The 23,670-nt window shown below is 32.3% G+C and overlaps 1 protein-coding gene across 1 annotated transcript; it reads right to left on the bottom strand.

Moving 5' to 3' along the window:
• Nucleotides 1-13: 13 nt before the first annotated feature.
• LOC306876492 (ATP-dependent 6-phosphofructokinase, liver type-like) lies at nucleotides 14-23,183 on the bottom strand. The gene is made up of 22 exons (XM_079427708.1): nucleotides 22,940-23,183; nucleotides 21,381-21,454; nucleotides 21,175-21,252; nucleotides 19,322-19,511; nucleotides 16,914-17,079; nucleotides 15,710-15,754; nucleotides 14,447-14,555; nucleotides 13,551-13,646; nucleotides 12,604-12,696; nucleotides 12,392-12,517; nucleotides 11,981-12,045; nucleotides 11,798-11,861; nucleotides 9,147-9,293; nucleotides 8,385-8,455; nucleotides 8,208-8,295; nucleotides 7,882-8,034; nucleotides 6,172-6,336; nucleotides 6,013-6,074; nucleotides 4,368-4,479; nucleotides 3,895-3,994; nucleotides 3,651-3,756; nucleotides 14-2,329 (listed from the first exon to the last, which is right to left on the bottom strand). The coding sequence occupies exons 1-22, from the start codon at nucleotides 23,019-23,021 to the stop codon at nucleotides 2,182-2,184; spliced, it is 2,340 nt and encodes a 779-aa protein (XP_079283834.1). The 5' UTR covers nucleotides 23,022-23,183; the 3' UTR covers nucleotides 14-2,181.
• Between the last annotated feature and the right edge of the window lie 487 nt (nucleotides 23,184-23,670).

Here is a 23,670-nt window from a genome sequence, read left to right on the forward strand (position 1 = left end):
ACAACACAAAGTATTTTTAAATATATATATTTTATTATATTTTTTAATACATGTATATTTTTCTTAAATTACAGGACAGTCCTTTATATATGACATTCAACTATTACATACATTTTACATGTAATTTTTTATGGTTTATATTCATAGACAGAAACACTACTGTAAGTGAATACCCTACTGGACACTTAGTTGTCAGCAAAACAACAATCTCAGAGCTATTGACAGTAATACAATGTCAAAAGGCCCATATGCAACACTGCTAAAGTTTGAAATGCTCTGAGGTGAAAATCACAAAAGTTGCATGAGCACAGCCACTGTTTTAAGAACTAGTCTGAACTACTAGTAGTTAGCCAAGCTATAATATAGTTTACTTTTCAGATTCAAGTTAGACCAATATGTTTATGTAACTGCCTTAAAGTTACAACCAAGAAAATAAAAAATTATAATCGAAGAAAATCAGTTTATGCAAAAGGCCACACCAGGCCATATTTCACCCCAAAAGCAGAAGAAAAATTATGTTTTGCAAAAAGAAAATGAAGCTATAATTATTGCATTGTGACACTATTTTCCAGACAATTAAATATATTTCAGGCTTCCATATAATCTGGAGTATTAAATACTGGAGATGTAAAACTAGAATTATCTATTGCTTCACACTAATTACACTGCATAGGCACACAATATAACGGTCACGTTACTGAAGCTCACAACCACAAAATACATGTTCAAATGTTTAACAATCCAAGCAACAGGTTCATAATCTCCATCTGTATCTGCTCGTGATGTGCTTCATCACGATACATCAAACCATTTCCCTCATGGGAAGCTGCTGGAATAGAGATATGGCAGAGTATAACGGTAAATTCTGTAGGAACGTTTGAGTGGTTGAATGATATAAAGTACTAACAGCAGCAGTTTTGTAGAAAGTATAACACAGTGTTTTCACTGGAAGTGACTGGTGTTGCATTGCACCATGAAAAAAAAAAAAAAGTTTGCAAAATGTACTTTGCATTAGTTGTTTTGGAACAGCAATATAACTTTGCATGCTGACATTGCTACAGTTGTGTAAACATCGGCAGCTAAAAGTTTGGAATAATTCAGATTTAATGATTTTGAAAGGGGACTTTTCTGCTCATCTAGGCTTTATTTCATCAGATATACAGTAAAATTGTGAAATATTATTACAATTTAAAATAACTGTTTTCTATGTGAATGTTAAAATGTATTTATTCCTTTGATCAAAGCTGTATTTTCAGCATCATTACTCCAGTCTTCAGTGTCATACGATCCTTCAGAAATCATTCTAATATGCTGATTTGCTGCTCAAGAAACATTTCTCATTTTTATTAATGTCAAAAGCAGTTGTACTGCTTCATATTTTTACAAAAACCGTGATCCACTACAAAAAGTTAGGGGTAAGTACATTAAAATAAGGAAGAAAATGGATACTTTTATTTAGCAAGGATCAAAAGTGATAGGAAAGACATTTTTAATGTCACAGAAGATTTCCATTTCAGTTCTTTTGAACTTTCTATTCAAAGAATCCTGAAAAAAGTTTCCTCAAACATTTGTGTCAGCACAAAAATAATCAGAAAGTTTATTTTTAGAATGTAATGATGCTGAAAATTCAGCTTTGAGCTCAGGAATAAATTACATTTTAACATATATTCATATAGAATACAGTTTATTTAAATTCTAATACTAAACTATTTTTTTCTGCATTTTTAATCAAATAAATGCAGCCTTTGTCAGCAGAAGAGACCTCTTTCAAAAGCATTTGAAAATCGTATTAATTCCAAACTTCTGGCCCCCAGTATATATACCGATAGAAGCTATATGATTTTAATTAAAGATGAGAAACATCACAAGCTGGATTTGATGAAATGGTCCAAATACTTAAAATGAATAGCAATCAATTCACACATATGAGATTTGTAAACAAAATTATGTCAACTTATCAGGAAACAGTTGCATTGATTATAACGGGAGTGATCTAGTTTTGACACTTCATGAGTTCAGTGCAAACATGCTGCAAATACAGGCCTCTAATGCATTAGGTTTAGGCACAAATCTGGAGTCTTAGCCTCCTTTACTCACTAAAGGATCAGACATTTACCCGTTTTAACAGAGGAGTGGCAGTTTGGTGTGTTTTCTGATGGAAAGCACTGGCGGAGTGTGGATTTAAAGCCCGGTGTCTATGCTGAGAGAGCGGCGGGTCACGTGTTCGATCTCTCCCGTCACATACTCGTTGAAGGATGTCTGATACTTGGCCAACATCTTCAGCATCAGTCTGAGGTTCAGCCACCACTGCGTCTTGGGCATCCGGTGTCTGCAGTGTTACAAAGTGTTAGAATGTGTGGTAGTAGCAACTTGATAGAATTGCAAGACACTTATCCAAACAGAATAAAACAGCTTTTCCTTCATTATATGAGAATTTGCATCATTTTTAAGCATTTTTCTCAATTAGTATTAATTTCCAGGGTTATTATAGTAAACTAAATCTAAAACTGTAGTTTTATACTTGTAATAATAAACATTAAATTAAAACAAATATATATATATATATATATATATAAATAAAAACTAATATATATATATATGTATGTATGTATGTATGTGTGTATGTGTGTGTGACCCTGGCCTGGACCACAAAACCAGTCTTAAGGGTCAGTTTTTCTGAAATTGAGATTTCTACATCATCTGAAGCTGAATAAATCATCTTTCCATTGATGTATGGTTTGTTATGATCGGACAATATTTAGCTGAGATACAACTATTAGAAAATCTGGAATCTGAGGGTGCAAAAAAATCTAAATATTGAGAAAATCACAATTACTAAAGCCTTAACTAAAAGTAAAGTGAAAGCAGAAAATATAAAAATAAAAATCTAATTCATATTATTAACAAAAATACTGCTATAATACTGTATATACTAAAATAACATTCTTTAAATAAGGAAAAAGTATTTTGAGTATATCTTTGCTTAAAATCAATAAATCTAATAATAATAAAAAAATAGACATATAGATGTCTATATTGTCTACTATGTCTACTATATAGACATTTAAAAAAATGATATGTTTTATTTAGATCCACACTCTTATACCTGGTTCATTATTACAATAATTTTTTTTAGGATTTCAAATCAGTGTCGTTCTTATGGAAGCCTAAAAATAACTTTTTATCTTACAATTCTTACTTTTTACCAGCACTTAGAGCTTATATCTCATAATTCAGCTTTTATTCTCACAATTCTGAAAAAAAAGTCAGAATTGTGAGATAAAAGTGAGACAAAAAAAGATTGTGAGATGTAAACTCCTAATTACAAGAAACAGTGTCAGAATTATGAGAGAAAATAGTCACAATTACCTTTATTATTTAGTTTAGTTATTTATCTTTCTTTAAGCATCTAAATATCTTTGCTTAAATCGACCATTAAGTAATATGTAGTATGCACAGTAAAAACTATATTACACAGTTTTGCATGTCTTTATTCTTTTTCTCTATTATATTTTATTTTCACATCATGTTTCTTGATTTTTTAATATTCTAATTTGTATTAAGTGTGTGTTTGTCCTTAGTTGTATATAATATGTACAGTATGTGGGAAATAAAGAACTGTGCTGTATGTAATTGTCAGAGTCGCTCACTTAAAGTCCGTCAGCTCCTTCAGCTCAGTGACAGGAGTGAAGGTCAGAACCTTCTTATACAGGCCGACCACACAGGCCGTGTCAGGGGTGTTCACAAACACACGACCTACAGACACAAACACACACTTCTGGGGTTCAGGCTTCACAGCACTGTCTCAGCTGCTGCTGCTGCTCAATTACAGGGAATTGAATCTGGATAACACAGATGTTTCATTGAGTTTTAAGCATGCAAGCGTCCTCTCACCTTGTCTAAAACTGTCAGTCATTTTCTCTGTCAGCCACTGCACGGCTCGAACGCCCAATTTAGTGCCATAGTTTCTGTCAAAGGGTGTTGGCACTCCACCCTATTGATATCAGAGAAACAACATCAGAAAACTTTCAAAAATTCAAATGCTGCATCTCTATTTCTTTCAGAGTGAAATCGCAATGTTGTTCTCTCCTAAATCTTTTAATAATGCACCATAATTGTACTTTTATGGTTTTTTTCCCCATGAAAAATGTTTGGATCAAATTTTACACTATTATAATCAATGCATGTTTAGAAATTGAAAAACTTTAATGCATTTGATGCACTAAAGTTTTTGAATATTTTATGAATAGTGGTGTAGTTGCAAGAAATAAAATATATTGAAGCAAATCATAAATTGACTATTACCCCTAGTTTTGGATCAGAGTTGTTGTTGAAAATTATTTCAGTGATAAAGCATGAGTCTGTACCTGCTGCAGGTGTCCCAGGACATTCACCCTGCAGTCGAAGACACCTTTCCCCTCAGCGGAGTACAGCTTATGGATGAAATCAGTGGTGTAGTGCTCATGACACTTCTCATTCCTGAAAACAGAGCAGTTTCACATTTACAGTCTCATTAAGTTAAATCTCAAAGATAATGGCACAAAATAAAGGAAGTAGTTCACCCAACAATTATCATCCAAGATGTAGATGAGTTTGTTTCTTCATCAGGTTTGGAGAAATGTGTCTCTGCATCAGTGTCTCAGCAATGGATGCTCTGCAGTGAATGGGTGCCGTCAGAATGAGAGTCCAAACAGCTGATAAAAACACTCCGGTCTATCAGTTAACATCTGGAGAAGACAAAAGCTGTGTGTCTGTAAGAAACAAATCCATCATCAAGACATTTTTTACTTCAAACTGTTGTTTCTGGCTAAAATACAAGTCTGTATTCCATCTCTCCAGAGAAAAAGTCCATATCCTGTTGTTTCTCACATCAAAATCCAGCCACATATTTGTTTAGAGCTGTTTTGGTTTGTAAACGGTGCTTGTTCTGTGCAGAGTTCTCTCCTGATTCAGACCAGACCACTTTTTCACTGCAGGAAGTGTTATTATGGATTATGGACTCATATTTTAGCTGAAAGCAACAGATTGAAGTTAAAAACATCTTGATTGATTTGTTTCAGCTTTTGTCTTCTCCAGATGTTAACTGATGGACTGGAGTGGTGTGGATTATTGTGATGTTTTATCAGGTGTTTGGACTCTCATTCTGACGGCACCCATTCACTGCAGAGCATCCATTGCTGAGACACTGATGCAATGCTACATTTGTACAAACCTGATGAAGAAACAAACTCATTCAGCACATTTTCATTTTTGGGTGAACTATTCCTTTAAAAATAATTAAATCATTATTCATACATTCAATAAGCTATTATTAGATACTAAATTTAATTACAGAGGTAAACATGAGTCATTCATAACTGAAAGCCTTTTACATCAGTAAACCTGTGTATTACAAAAACTGCTTTGACAAATTTCTTTTGTTCCTTTCCTAGAAGTCGCTTTGGATAAAAAATGTAAATGTAAAGGTTTAAATTCCAACTCAACCCACATGAGTTCGCCAGAGATCAGGGAGATTAATGGGAGCTACTGCATCTTATTTTACAGTATTTAATAGTTTCGTTTTGATAAACAGTTTTTTAAATAATAATTTTTTGTCTAGACCTGTATATAAATATGCAATCGTCTTGTGATTAAAACAGTGTGTGAATTGCAGCAATGCAACAGTTACAGCTCGTCAATAGAATTGGTTGAACAGATCATGTGACACTAAGGACTGGAGTAATGATGCTGAAAATTCAGCATTCACTCACAGATATAAATTACAATTTACAATATATTCACATAGAAAAGAGTTATTTTAAGTTGTAATAATATTTCATAATTTTTACATTTTTTAGATCAATTAAAAGCATTCTTGATGAGCAGAAAATACTTCTTTCAAAAACATTATCCCATATCTATTCCTAGTTTTTTTGACTGAGATCCTTAAGCATACATATTGATTCTGTGACGTGGATGCAATCATTTAGGAATCTAAAAATGTGTTGCAGACCAAAAGCTGGACAGATTTACCTCAGCACCAGACCTCTCTGAATGTCCTTCTTCATTTTCTCTGTCAAATGTTCCACATTGGTCTAAAAAAAGTGTCACACCAACAGCAAAACATTCTTCGTTTACAAAAAAACAGCATTTATTCTTCTAGAATGAGCAGATGTTAGGAGTGTTACTCACCTTGAGGTCATGAATATTGAATGGTTCTTCAAAAATATAAGCGGCGTCCGCACCGACAGCGATGCCTGTGGTGGTTGCCAGATAACCGCAGTATCCCCCCATAGTCTCCACCACAAAGACCCTCCTCTTGGTCCCTGTGGCCGACTGTTTGATCTTATCACAGCTCTTCATAAAACAAATACACACTTCAGATCAATAACCGGACACTGGATGCAGTGAATCAATAACACAAACTGCATCTTTATTTAAAGCTCATGCAATGAAGGGAGTAAGATTAGGCTGGTGATTCAGATACAAGCAGTTTCAAAACCTAGTACTCTAGTAAGCATAAAGTAAATTAAAATGTTTAATTTATCAGATGCTTTCATACAAAGCGACTTTCATACATTTTAAAAGTTCATGCATTTCCTGGAAATCGCACTCATGACCTTGGCATTGCAAGCCAGGATAAAATACACGGGAAACATATCATTTATTTATCATTTTACACCATATCTGCATATATTCATGGCAAACTCGAGAATAATTAAATTCAAAACGGGCCTAAATAACAATGCTTAAATTAACTGAATACAATAATTTAGCAATACAAACAAAAACTAAAAATGATATACAATCTTTCAAACTGATATTTGATAAAATACACAGGGCACATAAATATTAGGTCAGATTGTCTGTTTTTTTAATTGTTTTTGCATTTATAATTGTCATTTCTCTGACTTTGCTATTTTGGATGTATTTTTATGGGATTGCCTTGTCTGCAAATGATGCATGCAATGCTATCTTAGCATAAGGTAAACGATGGCATCTTAAAATCATATTTATTATTACTTAATGTATATACACTTATTTTTCTGGAAGAGAATTTGTGTTTCCTAAAATGCTGCCTATGTTGCAGGATTATTACAGTTAACTAAAACACAAAAAAAGTTATTTGAAAGAAAATAAACGTTAACAAAATAAAACTAAATATTAAAAAACACTTATATAAACGTATTTTATTTCAGCTAGTTGCCAATGCAACTTTTCTCATTTTCATTTAACTTGATATAATAAAATAACTAAAACTGAAATAAAAATGATTTAAAAACTACATAGATATACACATTAAAAAACATAAAATCAATAAAAAATTTAAATGAAAGTAAAATGAAAACTAAATATAAAAATAAAAACTAATTCAAAATATTGATAAAACATATTTGCGTTGGTGCATCTATGATGCCTTAAACATGCCCTGAATATATAGCAGGGTAATTATAGTTAAGTAAAACTAAAAACATAAAAAAAAATATTTTAAACTAAATAAATGTTAACTGAAATAAAATATAAGAAAATGTAAATTTACTTTATTTCAGCTAGTTACTAAAAAAACATTTATTTTCATTCAGTTTAACTTGATGTACTAAATAACTGAAATATAAATAATAATAAAAAACTACAGACATATAAAAAAAAAAAATAGACATGACAACACACAACAAAATTACTTAAATTTAACTGAAAATGAAAAATATAAAAATTAAACTAATTCAAAATTTTTATAAAGCTATAATAGTATTTCAATTAAACTAAAATAACACTGTAGGCGACTCATTAGTCTTTTCCAGTGACTTCCAGCCACATTTAGATTTAGTAACACTTCAGTTAGAGCAAACGAGTAGAAGAGAATATAAGAGTGATGATGAGTGTCGTGTGTCCTGTACTCACGGCCATCGCTGCATTAACCGCGGTATCGCTGCCCAGACTGAAGTCTGTTCCCGGCACGTTGTTGCTGATGGTGGCAGGAATGATGCACATGGGAATACATAATTCATCATAGCGTCCTCTCGCTTCAACCAACTCCAGGATGCCCTCATACGCCTGGACGTGATGGAAAATACAGTCAGATATCATAAAGAGCGGCTCGGACATCGTCTGATATCTCATACAGGTTGGAAATGATGACAAAACCGTCATTTGTGGGTGAACTGCTTATTTAAGTGCATCAAACTGCATTGTATTTCATCAAAACACAGTCAAGTTTTTCTCTATACCTCAAAACCACCAACGACGAGCAGTGACTGGATGCTGAACTTGTTGAGATTTTCCACTAGTTTCTCCATGCAGGTGCTTGGGAGGGTTCTGGACAATATTGAGGGAACAAGAGCTCAGTTTCAAAGATGAAAGATGAAAAAGTGTGTGAAAATGCATTGATTAGTAAAGGGACTAACCGTTTAGTTCCCAGCAGAGAGCCGCCCTGACCCGTCCAGCCGGCCACCTGATTCCATGACACTTCATTCACCTGTAACATCATGCTGCTATTTCATTCATATTAATATAAGCATTACTATCATTGATCTTTATGAAAAACAGAAAGAGATGGGCTAAAACAGGCCTAGTTCATTCTTATTTAAAGCCTTGCAATGCAGAACCAGAACCCTTCAAAATAAAATTCTGGGTCAACTTGAAGTGAATTGTGACAGAAATATATTGCTATTGAGTAGAATCTACTTCTCAAAGTAGTAGTAGGGGTAATAATAATAATAATAATAATATTTATTGTTTAATATCATAATGTTTCTTTCATGTTTTAATTTTAAGAGTAAAGCTTTTAATTTTAACAGTTGTTAAACTTTGTTTGCCAAAAACTAATGTAAAAATGTAATCCAGAAAAATTTAAACAGAATTTGGGAAAAAAATCAAATGGATTTTATAGGCCCTACTTATATTTTTTGGTAATTTTTATTTATTTATTTTTGTATAAAATAGGCTAAAGACATGCAATTCTACTAAAAGTGACAAAAACACAAAACTAAATGACTAAAAGTTTAACTAAAATGAAAATGGGAAATATAAAAATAAAAATATTTCTAAAAACTATAATCATAACTAATCATATCTAAAGTAACAGTTTCAGTCATAGCTCAGTCTCTCGGCACTAATAAACTGACACAAAATAACTCAAGAAATCATTCGAATGCGTCGGTCATTACCGCTCCGTTGGCCAGACCCTCGAAGCCATCGTTAACGATGTAAACGCGGTGTCCTGTGGCCAGACCGACCCTCACGGCTGACCGCACCGCAGCGTTCATGCCCGCGGCCGGAGCGCCAACATTCAGGATGGCAATGGAGTTCTGGCTCTGAGGACAGACACAAACCAGTCAGATATAACGGATTAACAGCTAACCAACCAGACCCTCACCAAACATTCACTCGTTTCTACTGACAGTCTGTGAGGATCTGTGCATTTGAAATAGACACTCAGTGTGAATATATATTCAGTATTTAACCTTTATATATGCTTTCATTCTCAAACCACTGTAGTTGCAAAACTAACTAAAGCGTGTCAAAACAACAACAGAGTTCACAGTACCATAGTCCAATTCATTTGATTACATTTTGAAAATATTAATTAAATTGTTAATGACACCATTCATTTGATTACCACTGTTTTTGATAATAAATATGTATTAAATCATAAATACAGTAAACAACTGAATTTCTGAAAAATATAATACATTTCATAGGGCCCTATTATTGTAAAAATGTTAATAAATTAGTACATTTTTATGGTTTTATGAATTCAACTGATTATACATACTTTTTGATATTTTAAAAAAAAATGTAACAAACAAAATGTTATATATATTATATATAAATAAAAAACATTTCAGCTAGTTGCCATTCTCATTTTATTTAGTTTTACTTTATGTACTAAAATAACTAAAACTGAAATAATTATATATATATATATATATATATATATATATATATATATATATATATATATATATATATATATATATAAAAAAACTAAAACGACTAAAAATGACAAAAGCACATAGCAAATTTACAAAAATTTGACAAATTATTTTCTGAAAAATATAATACATTTCATTGGGCCCTATTATTGTAAAAATGGTAATAAATCATTAAATTGTTATTAGACATGCTTTTGATATTTAAAATGTAACAAATAAAATACAATTTTGAAATCTTTTTAGTTAAGCTTTTTAATTAAACCATTAAAACAGAATCCAGAAAACTAAAACACATTTCTTAGGGGGTCCGTGTACTTTTGCGTCCATTCATTTTTTGTTTTTTAACCCAGAAATGAAATACGGAAAATGCGGTTTCTTCTTTAATGGTTCAAACACTGATGAATAGAATAAGCCGGCACAAACATATTTTCATTATTCAAAATTCAGATTTCATTAAAAATCATAAATATTATATGAAGTTTGTTTTTTAATGTATATAGGTGAAAGCTAAGTTTAATTTCTTCCTTTTTTTAGCGTCTCTATACAGACACTACCATAACTGCTTTATGAAAACCTTTAGCTTTGATATTTTTATGATCATAATTTTTCACGTCTAAAAACATTTTATTTGCACATAACTGTATCCTGGGCAAGTTCTACGGGAGTGCTAGAGGAATGAAAGAGAAGGTCAGTTAAAGCAAAGGGACTCTGGTTAAAGCTAGAAATAGGATGACTGACATTTTCTGTTGATTTCCTGAGTGGCCAGGCTTTTAAGTTAGAATCAACTCCAAGACACAGTTTGTTCAGTGCTGCACAATCGGGGTCCTGTTTCATAAAACAAGTTTACCAAATAAGCCAGGATTATTTCAGTTAGTCTGACTTATTGTCAGCTGATTTGGTTCAAAATAACTAACTGAAATAAGCCTGGTTTATTTGGTAAACCTGTTTTATGAAACAGGCCCCAGGAGTCTCTCATTATAACAAACAAAGTGTAACATGATGTAAATAAGAGATTCATTGTGCAGTGTAGATCTTCATTGATTATAACAGATTTTTGTGAGATCTTGATAAACTGAAATTAATGACAGTTTTATAATTATTATATTATTATTTCTTGGCTAATCCATTCAGAATAAGTGTTGTTTTTCATGATGCTGTTGGACCAGTGACAGCTGCACGCTGCAATGTTTCGTAAGTGACATCTGCATATAAATGCGGCATTAATTAACGGCAAAAATATGTCAACATGTATATTGAGGCTAGCGTACCGTCACTGATTTCAGAAGCACCCTCAGTGATTCAGGACTGCCTGTATCAGATTACAACTTTATATATTTCTATTTTTACCCCATATATTAAACCGTGTGTAGCGCTCGAACACGATGTACGGTACATGCCATGCATGGTCCTCTTCGATACCGTGACCCAGATAGCACACAAAATTGACAAAATTATATCCCTGTATATAATTTCATGACGACATGCCTATGTCTATTTTAAAAAACATATTTTTATTAAGTCTCTGCATTGTTCCAAAGACTCTAGTTACTAAATTTGACCAAAGAAAACCTGTTAAAATCATAATTTTTCTATATTAATTTGTGCATTTTTCAAATGTTTATTAAAAGTACAAAAATTCATAAACAAAAATCTGAAAAGTCAATATTTTACCTTTTCGTGAAGAATTGTGTGTGCAGTTCTAATTAAAATGTAGGTTTTCAGCATAGCAGTTAAAACTACTATAACCGTTCGAAAAAATGGAAAATGAATGGACGCAAAAGTACATGGACCTTAGGGCCCTATATTAATTTTAATAAACTTTTGTGTATATGCAGCTGTAAAATGAGGGTTAAAGCCGTGACGCTGTAGTGTTGATGTATTACCGGGACCACAGCGGGTTTCTGATAGGCCAGCAACTTATAAATGTTCCAGTTGTTCTCAAAACTCCTGTAAACAACATCATTTGATTCATTATTACTCATTTATGTGGAAAACAATCAGCTGAAACGTTGACCTCTGCAGGTTTATCTGCTAACGAACACAGATAATGATAATGTGAATCTCACCTGCCCCGTAGCTGGATGGCCTCTTCAGAACGCTTTTCATTCATGGCCCTCTGAACCTCTTTAGTCTTTAACAGAAACAGAGTAAAAGGATTCTCTTTATAATGAGAGCTCATTTATTCAGCTTTCAGGTGATGTATGAATCTCAATTTTAAAAAGATGACCCTTATGACTGGTTTTGTGGTCCAGGGCCACATATAAAAAGACTTTTGATACAATTTTTGAAGATTATTTGACCCACCAATGGTGAAGTTCTGTAATAACAATAGCAGAAAAATAACAATAATAAGCAGAAAACCACCAGAAATAATTGATTTTCCTTTAGTGTTTGGCGGGAGATACATTGTAAGAGTTCAAGTTTAAAAAAGCAATAAAACTAGAAAAATAAATAAAGTCAAATCAAATCTCACTCACCATCTCTACCGCCTCTATTAGCGGGAGACGCACAGCCTGGTTTCCTGATAGGCCGATCACACAGGCGGGAACGGCTGGCCCCGCCTCCAGCAGGGCCACCACGGCCTCCACGCCCATCTTACTGCTCTACAGGACAAAACATCCACAAGCTTTCTTCAACATCATGAAAACTGAAAATGATTCTGTGGATTTAACTCAAATGCTTTATTTACCAGCACTCTGTCAAAGGCTGACGGCGTCCCGCCCCGTTGAACGTGACCCAGAACAGTGACCCGCGTGTCATATCCCAGCCGCGACACCACCAGCTGCACCAATTACAGATCACGTTCATTCATACACATGAGCTACACTCGTCTAATGTGACTGATCAAGCTACCTAATTAAAGAGCAAATGCTTTTTGATTTTTTAGTTAGTTTAGTTTTTAATTGCATTTTTAACTCAGGGTTGAAAAAAAAGGTCAAAATGACGATGTAAACTCAGAATTCCGAGAAAAGGTAAAATAGCGAGTTTTAAAATCGGAATTTCGAGAAAAGGCAAAATTGTGAGATTTAAACCAAGAATTCCGAGAAAAAAGTACAATTGCAAGATTTAAACTCAGAATTCCAAGAAAAGGCAAAATTGTGAGATTTAAACTCAGAATTCTGAGAAAAGGCAAAATTGCGAGATTTAAACTCAGAATTCTGAGAAAAGGCAAAATTGCGAGATTTAAACTCAGAATTCTGAGAAAAGGCAAAATTGCGAGATTTAAACTCAGAATTCCGAGAAAAGGCAAAATTGTGAGATTTAAACTAAGAATTCAGAGAAAAAAGTAAAATGATCAGTTTTGAACTTAGAACCCTGAGAAAAAACAATTGTGAAACATGAACTCAAAATTCAGAAGAAAAAGTCAGAATTGTAAGATTAAAGTCCCAATTACATTTTTTTTTGTTCCAATAAGTTTTCATACAAATCAGCTTAAAAAATTATCAGAAAAATAACTGTTTCAAAATTCATCCATTATAAAATGACTTAAATTTCAGCTATAAAGCAGCTCTACAGAAGGCAATTTAATATAACTTTGTATCAGGAAACTTAATATCACTTCTAGAACACAAATGCTTAATATTTAATAAGTGTGAACTGATGGTAAATCATATGAAAACACTGATGTAAACTCACATCTTTGACGTAGTTGGAGGTGATGGGTTGACCGCTTTTGTTGATGGCTCCTTCAGCGATGATGATGATGTTCAGTCTGGATCCTTTGCTGCGGCTCTGAAACACACCCGGCATTCAGTTACTACAATTATTTCTAAATGAAACTGGGCTGTTTTTATCTTTTTTTGTTATTTCTACCTGATCTGACCTTTAAACAAGACTTTTTTGTGCAGCCTAATGCAGTCAGGTTAATTCATTAAGGTTTTGCTTTAGAATTAAGTCATTTTCATGAATTGAAATAAAGCTGAAATAAAATAAAATATAAATATTTTATGTAACCATGAACATTTGATTAAAAATGAACTTCAATAAAAAAAGTTTGATACAGTACTAAAATACTAAAATGGAATTAAAATAAATTAAAACTAAATAGAAATATACATAAAAAACTAATATAAATGACAAAAGCACAAAACTTCCATGATATAAAATACATATATAAAAATAAAGTAAAATAAAAATAAAGACAGAAAAAAGAAAGAAAGAAAGAGTTTAAAGGCTATGAAGACTCACCCCCTCTAAAAATCATTTTAAGATAAAGCAGAAATAAAATAAAGTAAAAAATTTTGATGAAAAAAATTGACTGATTACAAAAAATTAACTGAAATAAAAAAAAGTTTAAGATACGAAATTACTAATACTTACATAAAAAACTAACAAAAATGATAAAAGCTCAAACTAAATTTAAAATGAAAACTTAAAACATGAAAATAAAAGCTAATTCAAAATACTGATAAGTACTAAGTACATAAAAAGTAGCAAAATAATAGTGCTCTGATAACCAATGACCATTTAATTGCATGCTAACTGTCTGATGACACTGATAAATCTGCTGATGTCCCATGTTTCTGTCTCACCTCTCCCAGCCGAGCACACATGAGCTCCTCCCAGCCGTCCTCAGGAGGGGCTTCTGGGATGAAGAGCCAATCGGCTCCAGACGCCAGAGCTGAAACCAGCGCCAGATACCTGCAGCAGAACACACTACAGTCAGAGCTGCTTTTGTTTAGGTGGTTGCCAAGCAGTGCTGTTATCGATAGCTAAAACTAAAACTATTCAAATCTTTTTTTGTTAATTGAAATAAAGCTGAAATCAAATAAAATGTACATATTAGATGAACTTAAACAAAAATGAGAAATGTTGACTTGGCACCAAACTGAAACTGTGCTAAAACTGAAATAAAAAAGAATTAATGCTATATAGAAATATAAAAAAACGACCAAAAAATTATAAATAATATTGTAAATAATAATTTGTATATTTTAGTATCAATATTAATACATTTATTTGACATTAATATAAACAAATTAATATTTAAATTAACATTACATTATTAAATAAGTAAATGTAAAATAAATAAAAAATATATAAATATTTATTACATATTCAAATTTGGGGAATAGGGAAAATATCCAAATGAATAAATACATATTATTATTAATTATATCAATCAATAAAATATCAATTAATATTTAAGCAGTGTTGTTATTGTTAACTAAAACCAAAACTATTAAAAATAGTTTTCATTAATTAAAATCAAGCTGAAATCAGTTAGCTTTCATACAAATCGGCTTAAAAATTCATCTGTTATAAAATGACTTCAATTTCAGCTATAAATATTGAATGAACACCTTAAATCATAAAATGTTGCACTACTAAAATGAGTAAAAATGAAATAAAACGAAAGCTACACATAAATATAAAAAAGAAACCAATATAAATAATGACTCAAATTTAAAATAAAAAAATTGTAATATTCAATTAAATTCAAGTTTATTTGTATAGCGCTTTTTACAATGCAAACTGTTGCAGAGCAGCTTTACAGAAAATTAAAGTTTCTACATCATATTTAGTAATAGCTAATCAGTGGTGACGATCTCAAGCTGATGTCCATATGGCAGACAATCATGTAGTGAAGTACTTTACAATTTCAACTGAACTGATTTTAATATACTACAATAGTATAAAGCTGAAGTGAAGCTAACGGGGGGGGGGGGGGGGGGGGGGGGGGGGGGGCTGGGTTAGTTGCTAGGGCACTGTAAGAATGTTCTGAGTGGTCGCTAGGGAATTGTCAGAGCTCAGCATGTTTATCTGATTGTTATTTTCTCATGACAGAAACTCACCCGCAGTGTCGGCCCATGACCTCCAGCACGAATGTGCGCTGATGACTGAAAAACACAGGCAATAGAACACTGTGAGCAGAGGATAAATGGGCCAAACATACTGTCGACTCAATCTGATTACATAATACTGATTACATAATACATAACACATTCCCTGTGTGTGTGAAGAGTGAAGAGAGGGGCTGAGACAAGAGTGCAGCACATTCCTGAACAAAGCAGGAAAAACACCCTGATCAACAACAGGATATCACGCTCGGCACGGCCTGCTTCCCAAGGCCACTTGTGTCTTGATACAATGAGATAATATTATACAATATCAATATTTTGAATTACTTCTTATTTTTATATTTTCCATTTTCATTTCAGATAAAGTTTTAGTAATTTTATTTAAGATTTTAGCATATAAAGTTAAACTAAATTAAAAGAATAAAATATAAAAAGTTTATATTATTTTATTTCAGTTAACATTTATTTTATATTATCCATTTTTATTTTCAATTTAATTAGTTTTAGTAATTCTGTTGTTTATGTCATATTCAGTAGTTCATTTTTAAATTAGTTTTGAATAATATTATTAGTTTTTTTTATTCATCTTATGTTACACTAATTAAAATAATAAAAAGTATTGTTTATATGATGTTTTTTCAGTTAACATTTCTTTGATTTCAATAGTTGAAGTTAAAGTTACGTTTTTAGTAATTTTGTTGTTTTTTTAATATTTTTAGCACTTTTTTGTAAATTTGTCTATATAGTTTTTGTTAATTTTAAATCAAGTTAAACCAAATTAACTTATTAAAAAAAGTTTTTTATTTCAATTTACTTCTGTTAACATGTAGTTAAGCTTTAGTTTAGTTTTAGCAATTTTGTTATGTTTTTGTCATTTTTAAAAGTTTTTATAAATTTGTCTATACAGTTTTTATCTTTTTTTATTTCAGTTAACATTTCTTTTTATATTTTCTATTTCCATTTTAATTTCTACGTTTGAGTAATTCTGTTGTTTTGTCATATTTAGTAGTTTTGTTTTTAAATGTCTTTTTTAATAATTATTTAATTCTTTAGCTTATTTGAAGTTTTTTATATTTTATTTCAAGTCATGAAGTTAAAGTCTAGTTAAAGTGTTAGCCATGTTTAGTAGTGTTTGTAAATTTTTCTATATTTTATTTCAGTGTGAGATACTGATCTGTTCCGCTGGAGTGTCTCAGACCTGGTGGCCGTGGTGGTGATGGCGTCGATGATCTCTGTGATGCGGTTGAGGGCCGAATCAGCGCCGATGGTCATGTCCGTTCCACAGAAATCATTATCGATGGAGCCCACCAGACCCACGATGTTCAGGTGCCCGTGCTTCTTGGCCGTATCTGCCGTGATTCGACCTGCCAAGAAGAAGAAGATGTGTTACATGACCAGCTCATGCTGATCAAAAACAATCCACTGACTTACTTTTTGTGCTGAAATATTTAGTTAAATGCTGCTTTTCACCCATATCTTCAACATATTGGTATATAAATTAAGGTGTTTTAAATTTGTAGCATTTAGTGTTATTGTATCCATTTGTATTAATTTTAAAGCTGTCAAATTCAGACAAAAAAAAAAAAAAAAAAATATATATATATATATTAATATTAAATAAAAAATTATATAAACGAACTAATTTAATAAATAATTTAATTAAATTTTTTTTTTTTTGTGGTGAAATATTTAGTTAAATGCTGCTTTTCATCCATATCTTCAACATATTGGTATATAAATTAAGGTGTTTTAAATTTGTAGCATTTAGTGTTATTGTATCCATTTGTATTAATTTTAAAGCTGTCAAATTCAGACAAAAAAACAAAACAAATAAGTTAATAATATTAAATAAAAATTTATCAAATGAATAAAAATATAAAAATAAATGATATTAACTAACTAATTGAATAAATACGTTTATCTAAAATTAAATAAAATCTAATAAATCCATATATTTAAAATAAAAATGAGAAATATTTATTACAAATTAAAATGAATTGGGGAATGGGAAGAATATAAATAATAATAATGAATAAATAAAATAATTATTAATATTAAAAGCAATCATTTAAATGTAAATAAAATAAATACATCAACAGATGTAAAATAAACAACAGAAATATGCATTACATAATTAAAATAATGTGGCCCTTCAGTGGAACAACTTCAATAGAAGTGAAATACTTTTTGCTGGTAACTAGCTGACTGCAGTTGAACTTTAAATTATGAGTAGCTTGTATCTTGGGAAACTACAGTTTCAAAATGGTTTCCTGAACACTGTAGCTGAGTAACAGACGTGCCCTGAATGGACTTTGATATGGCCTTCATAAAGATTGATGAGGATCTTATCCTGAAGAGGCTTTCTTGCCGGAGTCATCATTCATGAGCTTGAGTCAGACTTTCAAATAACGTTCTTTGGCAGTAAACGTGTTTTAATTTAAAGAGCAAACCTCTATTGTCCTGCCCTTTGTTTGCAATAAATTATAAATTACATTTTAAAAGATTAATTACAGTTTCATGCATTGATTTGATTGCCACCAGTTTTGATAATAAATCTGTATTATCACAGAATTTAGTAAAAAATAAAACACTTTTTTTTTTTCCCAAAGAGTACTAATATAGTTAAGCTTTAAATAAATTGTTAATGTTTTATTAATTCAATTGCTTAAACATCATTTTTGATTATTACAATCTAATTAAAATGGAAAACTTGAATTTGGGAAAAATCTGATTTCATAGCCTCCTAATAGTGTGTGACAATATCTGCATATAGTTTATTCATTTTAATTCAATTTAGTTATATCAAGTTAAACTAAATGCAAATGAGAAATGTTGCCTTGGAAACTAGCCGAAATAAAATAAGCTCTTAATATAGATTTTATTTCAGTTAATGTTTATTTTATGTCAAGTAATGAAGGAAGTATTTCTTTATGGCTTCAGTTAAATATAATAACCCTGTCTAGCATTTATATCACCCTATAATTATAATGAGCAGAAGAGGGTAAAATGTGCTTAATTTTCATGGAAATTATGTCAATAGCCCGAAAAAAAAGGCTAAAAACACTTTTTTCAATGAGCATTATTATTATTAAAGTTTTAGTAACTTATTAAACTGTTAATGTTTAATGAATTCAGTTGCTTAGACATTCTTTTTAATTATTAAAATGTAATTAAAATGGAACAAATGAAAATGGAAAACACAGAATTTGGGAACAAAACAGAGGTGGACAATAGTGAAGTATTTTATTTAAAAAGCATCTGTACTTTAGAGTGTTTTACTTCATTCCAAAGCATAATGTCATACTTTTTACTGCACTACATTTATAAAAGTTGTTGTTTTTTACCTTTAAAGCTTAAGAACACTTCAAATGTGGCCATTTCTTGTACTCGAGTAAATCTTTGAATTACTTTTACTTGAGTAAAAGTAAGAAAGCACTAGATTTCATAATGCCATTTAATATGAAACACAGTGCAGTAAAAAGTGCAATATTATGAAGTAAAGGTTTTCTAAAGAAAAACGCTGATAAAGTTCAGACACTTGAAAAGTACTTTTACAGCAGAGTAAAAATACTTCATTCTAATTTGAAAAAAATAGTACTTCAGTACCTTTCTCCAGCAGCTCTTGGAGGAGTCCGCTCCACTCAGAGCGGAAGATGTTGGCCCCGGTGAGGCTGCCGTCTCCTCCACACACACACAGGTTAGAGATGCCTCGTTTGACCAGGTTAAAGGCAGCAGCTAAACGGCCCTCTCGTGTGGTGAAGGCCTTACAGCGAGCGCTGCCGATCACGGTTCCCCCCTGAGTAAACAACACATGCACTGCTGCAGATCATGCATTAGTGATCAGTGTTTTTAATCATGGAGAGGCGTTTATTGCAATGCTTCAGCAAGAGGAAAAGGCTCAAATGCATGTCAGCGCTGCGGCCGAACGGTGCACACATGCATCAAGCATTCAAAAGAAAAGTAAGCACAGCAGTCAGCGCAGACATACAAGCACAAACTCTCCAAATCAGGGATTCACAATCAAGCTTTAATACGGAATTTGTAGCATATGTTTAAAAATAGTCTGTTTATATAGAACAGTGTACATGCTTTAATAACGGACTAGGATTTGTATTGTTTTTAGAAAATTGTGTTTTGTGTTTGTTCATAGCTATGTATTTCTTTGTAACTTTGTCCTTTGCTGCCTATCTTGACCAGGACTCCCTGGTAGCAGAGATATTGTAACTCAACGGGACCTTCCTGGTTAAATAAGTAAATAAATGAAATATTCAAAGTTATTCTGTGTGAGAAACAGAGCGTTAATCTTTTCCTTTCAGATTAAAAATTGTTGCAATGATGCATCACATTCAGTTTCAACACTCAGTGGTTTGACATCAAACTTGATGCAATACAATGATTGCAAATGAGATTTGAGAGCAGAGGTTTATCGTTTCACAATTTGAATGAAACTATAATGGCAAATGAGTTTGAAATTACATGAGGGTGAATAAATAATGACATATCTTCATTTTTGGGTGAACTGCTCCTTTGAAAGTTTTTCAAACAGGATTATATGTTAAAAACTGCATTTCATCACAGAATCATAGAAATCTTAATATTAAGATCTCTGTCTGCTGGACAAGTTGGTAATAATTTGATACTCAATTCAGACTGAACTCGCTGCTTACAGGACAAGTGCATACAGTATACCATAAGACCAAAATAATGATTTTAATGTAGCATCTCTGTTATTGTAAAGTCTTTGTTTAAGAGCACATGCAGCAGGACAGCTTACCAGTTTAACTGAAGAACACAGACAGACAGAAGAGAAAGAGCTGCAGGTCAACCTCAGAAACTCAACCAGGGCTCAGAGACATTCGGCTCAATGAAAACCAATGCGTTAACAAAACTAGCACTATTCAAAAACATTTTCATTCATTGAAAAAGAGCTGAAATCAAATCGAAATATTAGATTTTAAAATAAAACATTTTTGGGGAAATGTTGCCTTGGTTTAGGTTACTAAAATGTCTAAAACAGAACTAAAAACTAATAAAAATCACAAAAGCAGAACAAATTCTAAACATTAAACTAAACTATGAAAATTGAAAAAAAAAAAAAAAATTTTATTTGAATAAAAAAAAAAAATCAGTTTTAGTTATTTTAGTACACTTTAGTCAAATTAAATGAAAATGAGAAATTAAATATTTTTTATTTCATATATATACATTTAATTTCAGTTAATGTTTATTTTATTTCAAGTAACACAATTTTTTAACAGTTCTAATTTTAGTTTTAATTAATTATAATAACCCTGTGCAGTAGGTTGTTTAACCAATGTTTCCATGAAGGAAGAGCTTGTAACAGATGTTGAAATCTTTTTGCAGCTGTAGTGCTCTCAGACACAAACACATTAAAGAGTTGTAGCACTGCTGACTCGATCTAAACTGCAGCTCTGTTGAGATCTGACTCAATCTCTTACCAGCTGAATTATATTGGTGACACTTTGCCAGTTGGCCAGTTTAATGTTGTCTCCTCCGTCTACCAGCCCCTGATAACCCTGAAATCAGTCCAAATACACTCATTAATACTCATATATATCATGTCAACACATTTAATGCCACATCATTATGATCCATACATTAGCACAGATCAGTGGAAAACATGAATGATGATAGATGAGCGTACCTCATAAACCAGATACACCTTGGCACCCACATAGATACCCATCCGGGTCACGGCGCGGATCGCTGCATTCATCCCTACAGACAGATAACACTGCATTTGAAGTAATCGACACGATTCAGAGGTTTAAATAAATGATCGCTTCCCAGCATGCTCACAAAGTAATGAATGCTGCATATTCAGTTTATAGCTTTTAATATAGTGCATATTCACAATCTGATGGAATGAAAAGAAAATGTCCAGGTCATATTTCATTGGGATATTAACGTTTTTGCTAATATTTTGAATTAGTTTTTATTTTATATATTTAAATAATGAGTTTAAGTTTTTTTAAATAATTTAGTTACAGTGCATTTTATTTCAAGTAATGATTTTTATTTTATTTTATAATATATAATTTTTTTTTAAATCCCAACGGAGAAATACATTACGTCAATTTCACTACGGTTGTGTTGCCATATGCCAAGATGAGATGATAATGAGACCAATGGACCAATCACCGCAGATTAGGAGGGGTTTGGAAAAATTAATGTTTAAACGAATCGTTCGGGAGTCGTTGAGCAAATAAGGTAAAAATAAAGGCAGCAATAAATGTTAAAATTCTGCTATTTATATACTACTTATTGCAAATAGTGGCAATTATCTGCACCTCAGTATTGTAGTACATTATAAAACAGTACGCAATAATAACATATTGAGTGTAAATTATAGTTTTAATTCAAATTATTAAATGGATGCCACCTTATTGGGACAATAAAGCCCTCCCTACACCTACCCGATACTTTATTTTGAACTTTTTGATTATCTCCTTCATTTTTATTGAAAATAAATACCTTTCCGATGCGATACGAGATTTGAAAAGGGAGAAAAAAGGCGGATTCGAACTCGGGTCGATCACGCGAATTACCATCCACTGGAACTGACATAAAGCAAGCGTGTTTGTTCAGTGTTGATATCCCAATCTCTCGTTGCTGAGCAGACACAGCGTAAATAGCCTTCGCAAACAAGCCACTTAGTGTAAACAGACACTCCAAACAATAAATACATGCATATTAGAAGACAATAAAAGTGTTTTTTGACCTTGCATGCATGTCAACCTGTTGTTGGGGTCTCCCAAAACATGAACCTTTCATAACCCATAATAGGGGCACTTTAAGAAGAAATAAGGTTAACAGAGCAATTTCTGGAGCACTTCATCAGGGGTGACAGAGGGGAAGAGTGAAATGTCATTTTACTTAAAAACATCACATCACTGACTACCTTAAGGCCTGGCCTGTTAATTGCAATAAATAGCTTTGTTGGTTTTTTAATAAGTAGAAATGAATTGTTGCCATATGCACGCGCTTCGCAGTAAACATGATTAACACAGAAATGAACTCACTGTCTGTAGACTTTCTCTTATTATAACATGTATTCAACGTTTTAGTTTGAGCCTACACGGCCAATAACTAGTCTGAAATATAGTAATTTACTAGAAAAGTATATGCATAGATATATAACTGAATTTCAAACAGTGTCGCAGTGTCTAATGTTTTATTTGAGTGCATCAGCTGCAGCTTGACCTTGCGCGTCTCCTCCGCTCGTGAGCGCGGCGATGGCTGTGCCCGCGCCCGTCATCCGCAGCTTCTCCAGCCCAGAACTCATTCTGACGAACTGCTTCTGAGAAACAGCACTGTACGGTTACCGTGTCGCTGTAGTGATCCGCGGGGACAGGATCGGTAACACCGCGTCTGTTGCGTTGACTGACCTTCCGCGTTCACGGAAGGACGCCGAGTACCCGCGCTGACGTCCACGCCTTCTGTATACACTACGTGCGCGCTCCTTCACTGCACTGCAATTTCCTTAATTCCTCAGCAGCCACAGCCCAGCTGACAAAAACATGTCCTTAGGTCTCCTAAATATGTCATACATGTATGTGACCCTGGACCACAAAACCAGTCATAAGGGTCCATTTTTGAGAGTGGGGACAGTTGCAAAACTTTTGACATTTCCTTTAGTTTCTCAGAGACTGTTTGTATTAGACAGCCAAACTTTTAATACAATAAAGCCACATCTGTCAGCTTTGCTGCAACATGTGTACATATGATAATATACGTACAATTTACTCTTGAATAGACAACGTGAAATGTTGCAACTTACCCCACAATAGGGGACGGTTGCAACATTCATTAAAATATAATTAAATCATTCTTAAATATCATTTTGCAATTATTTTATTTGTGCACCGGGTCTTCAATAAGGTCAGTTTGCTGTATAAAACCAAACAACAGTGAATGAAAAAACATTCTCAACA

This window comes from Barbus barbus (assembly GCF_936440315.1).
Source record: "Barbus barbus genome assembly, chromosome: 10".
Taxonomy (NCBI): Eukaryota; Metazoa; Chordata; class Actinopteri; order Cypriniformes; family Cyprinidae; genus Barbus; species Barbus barbus.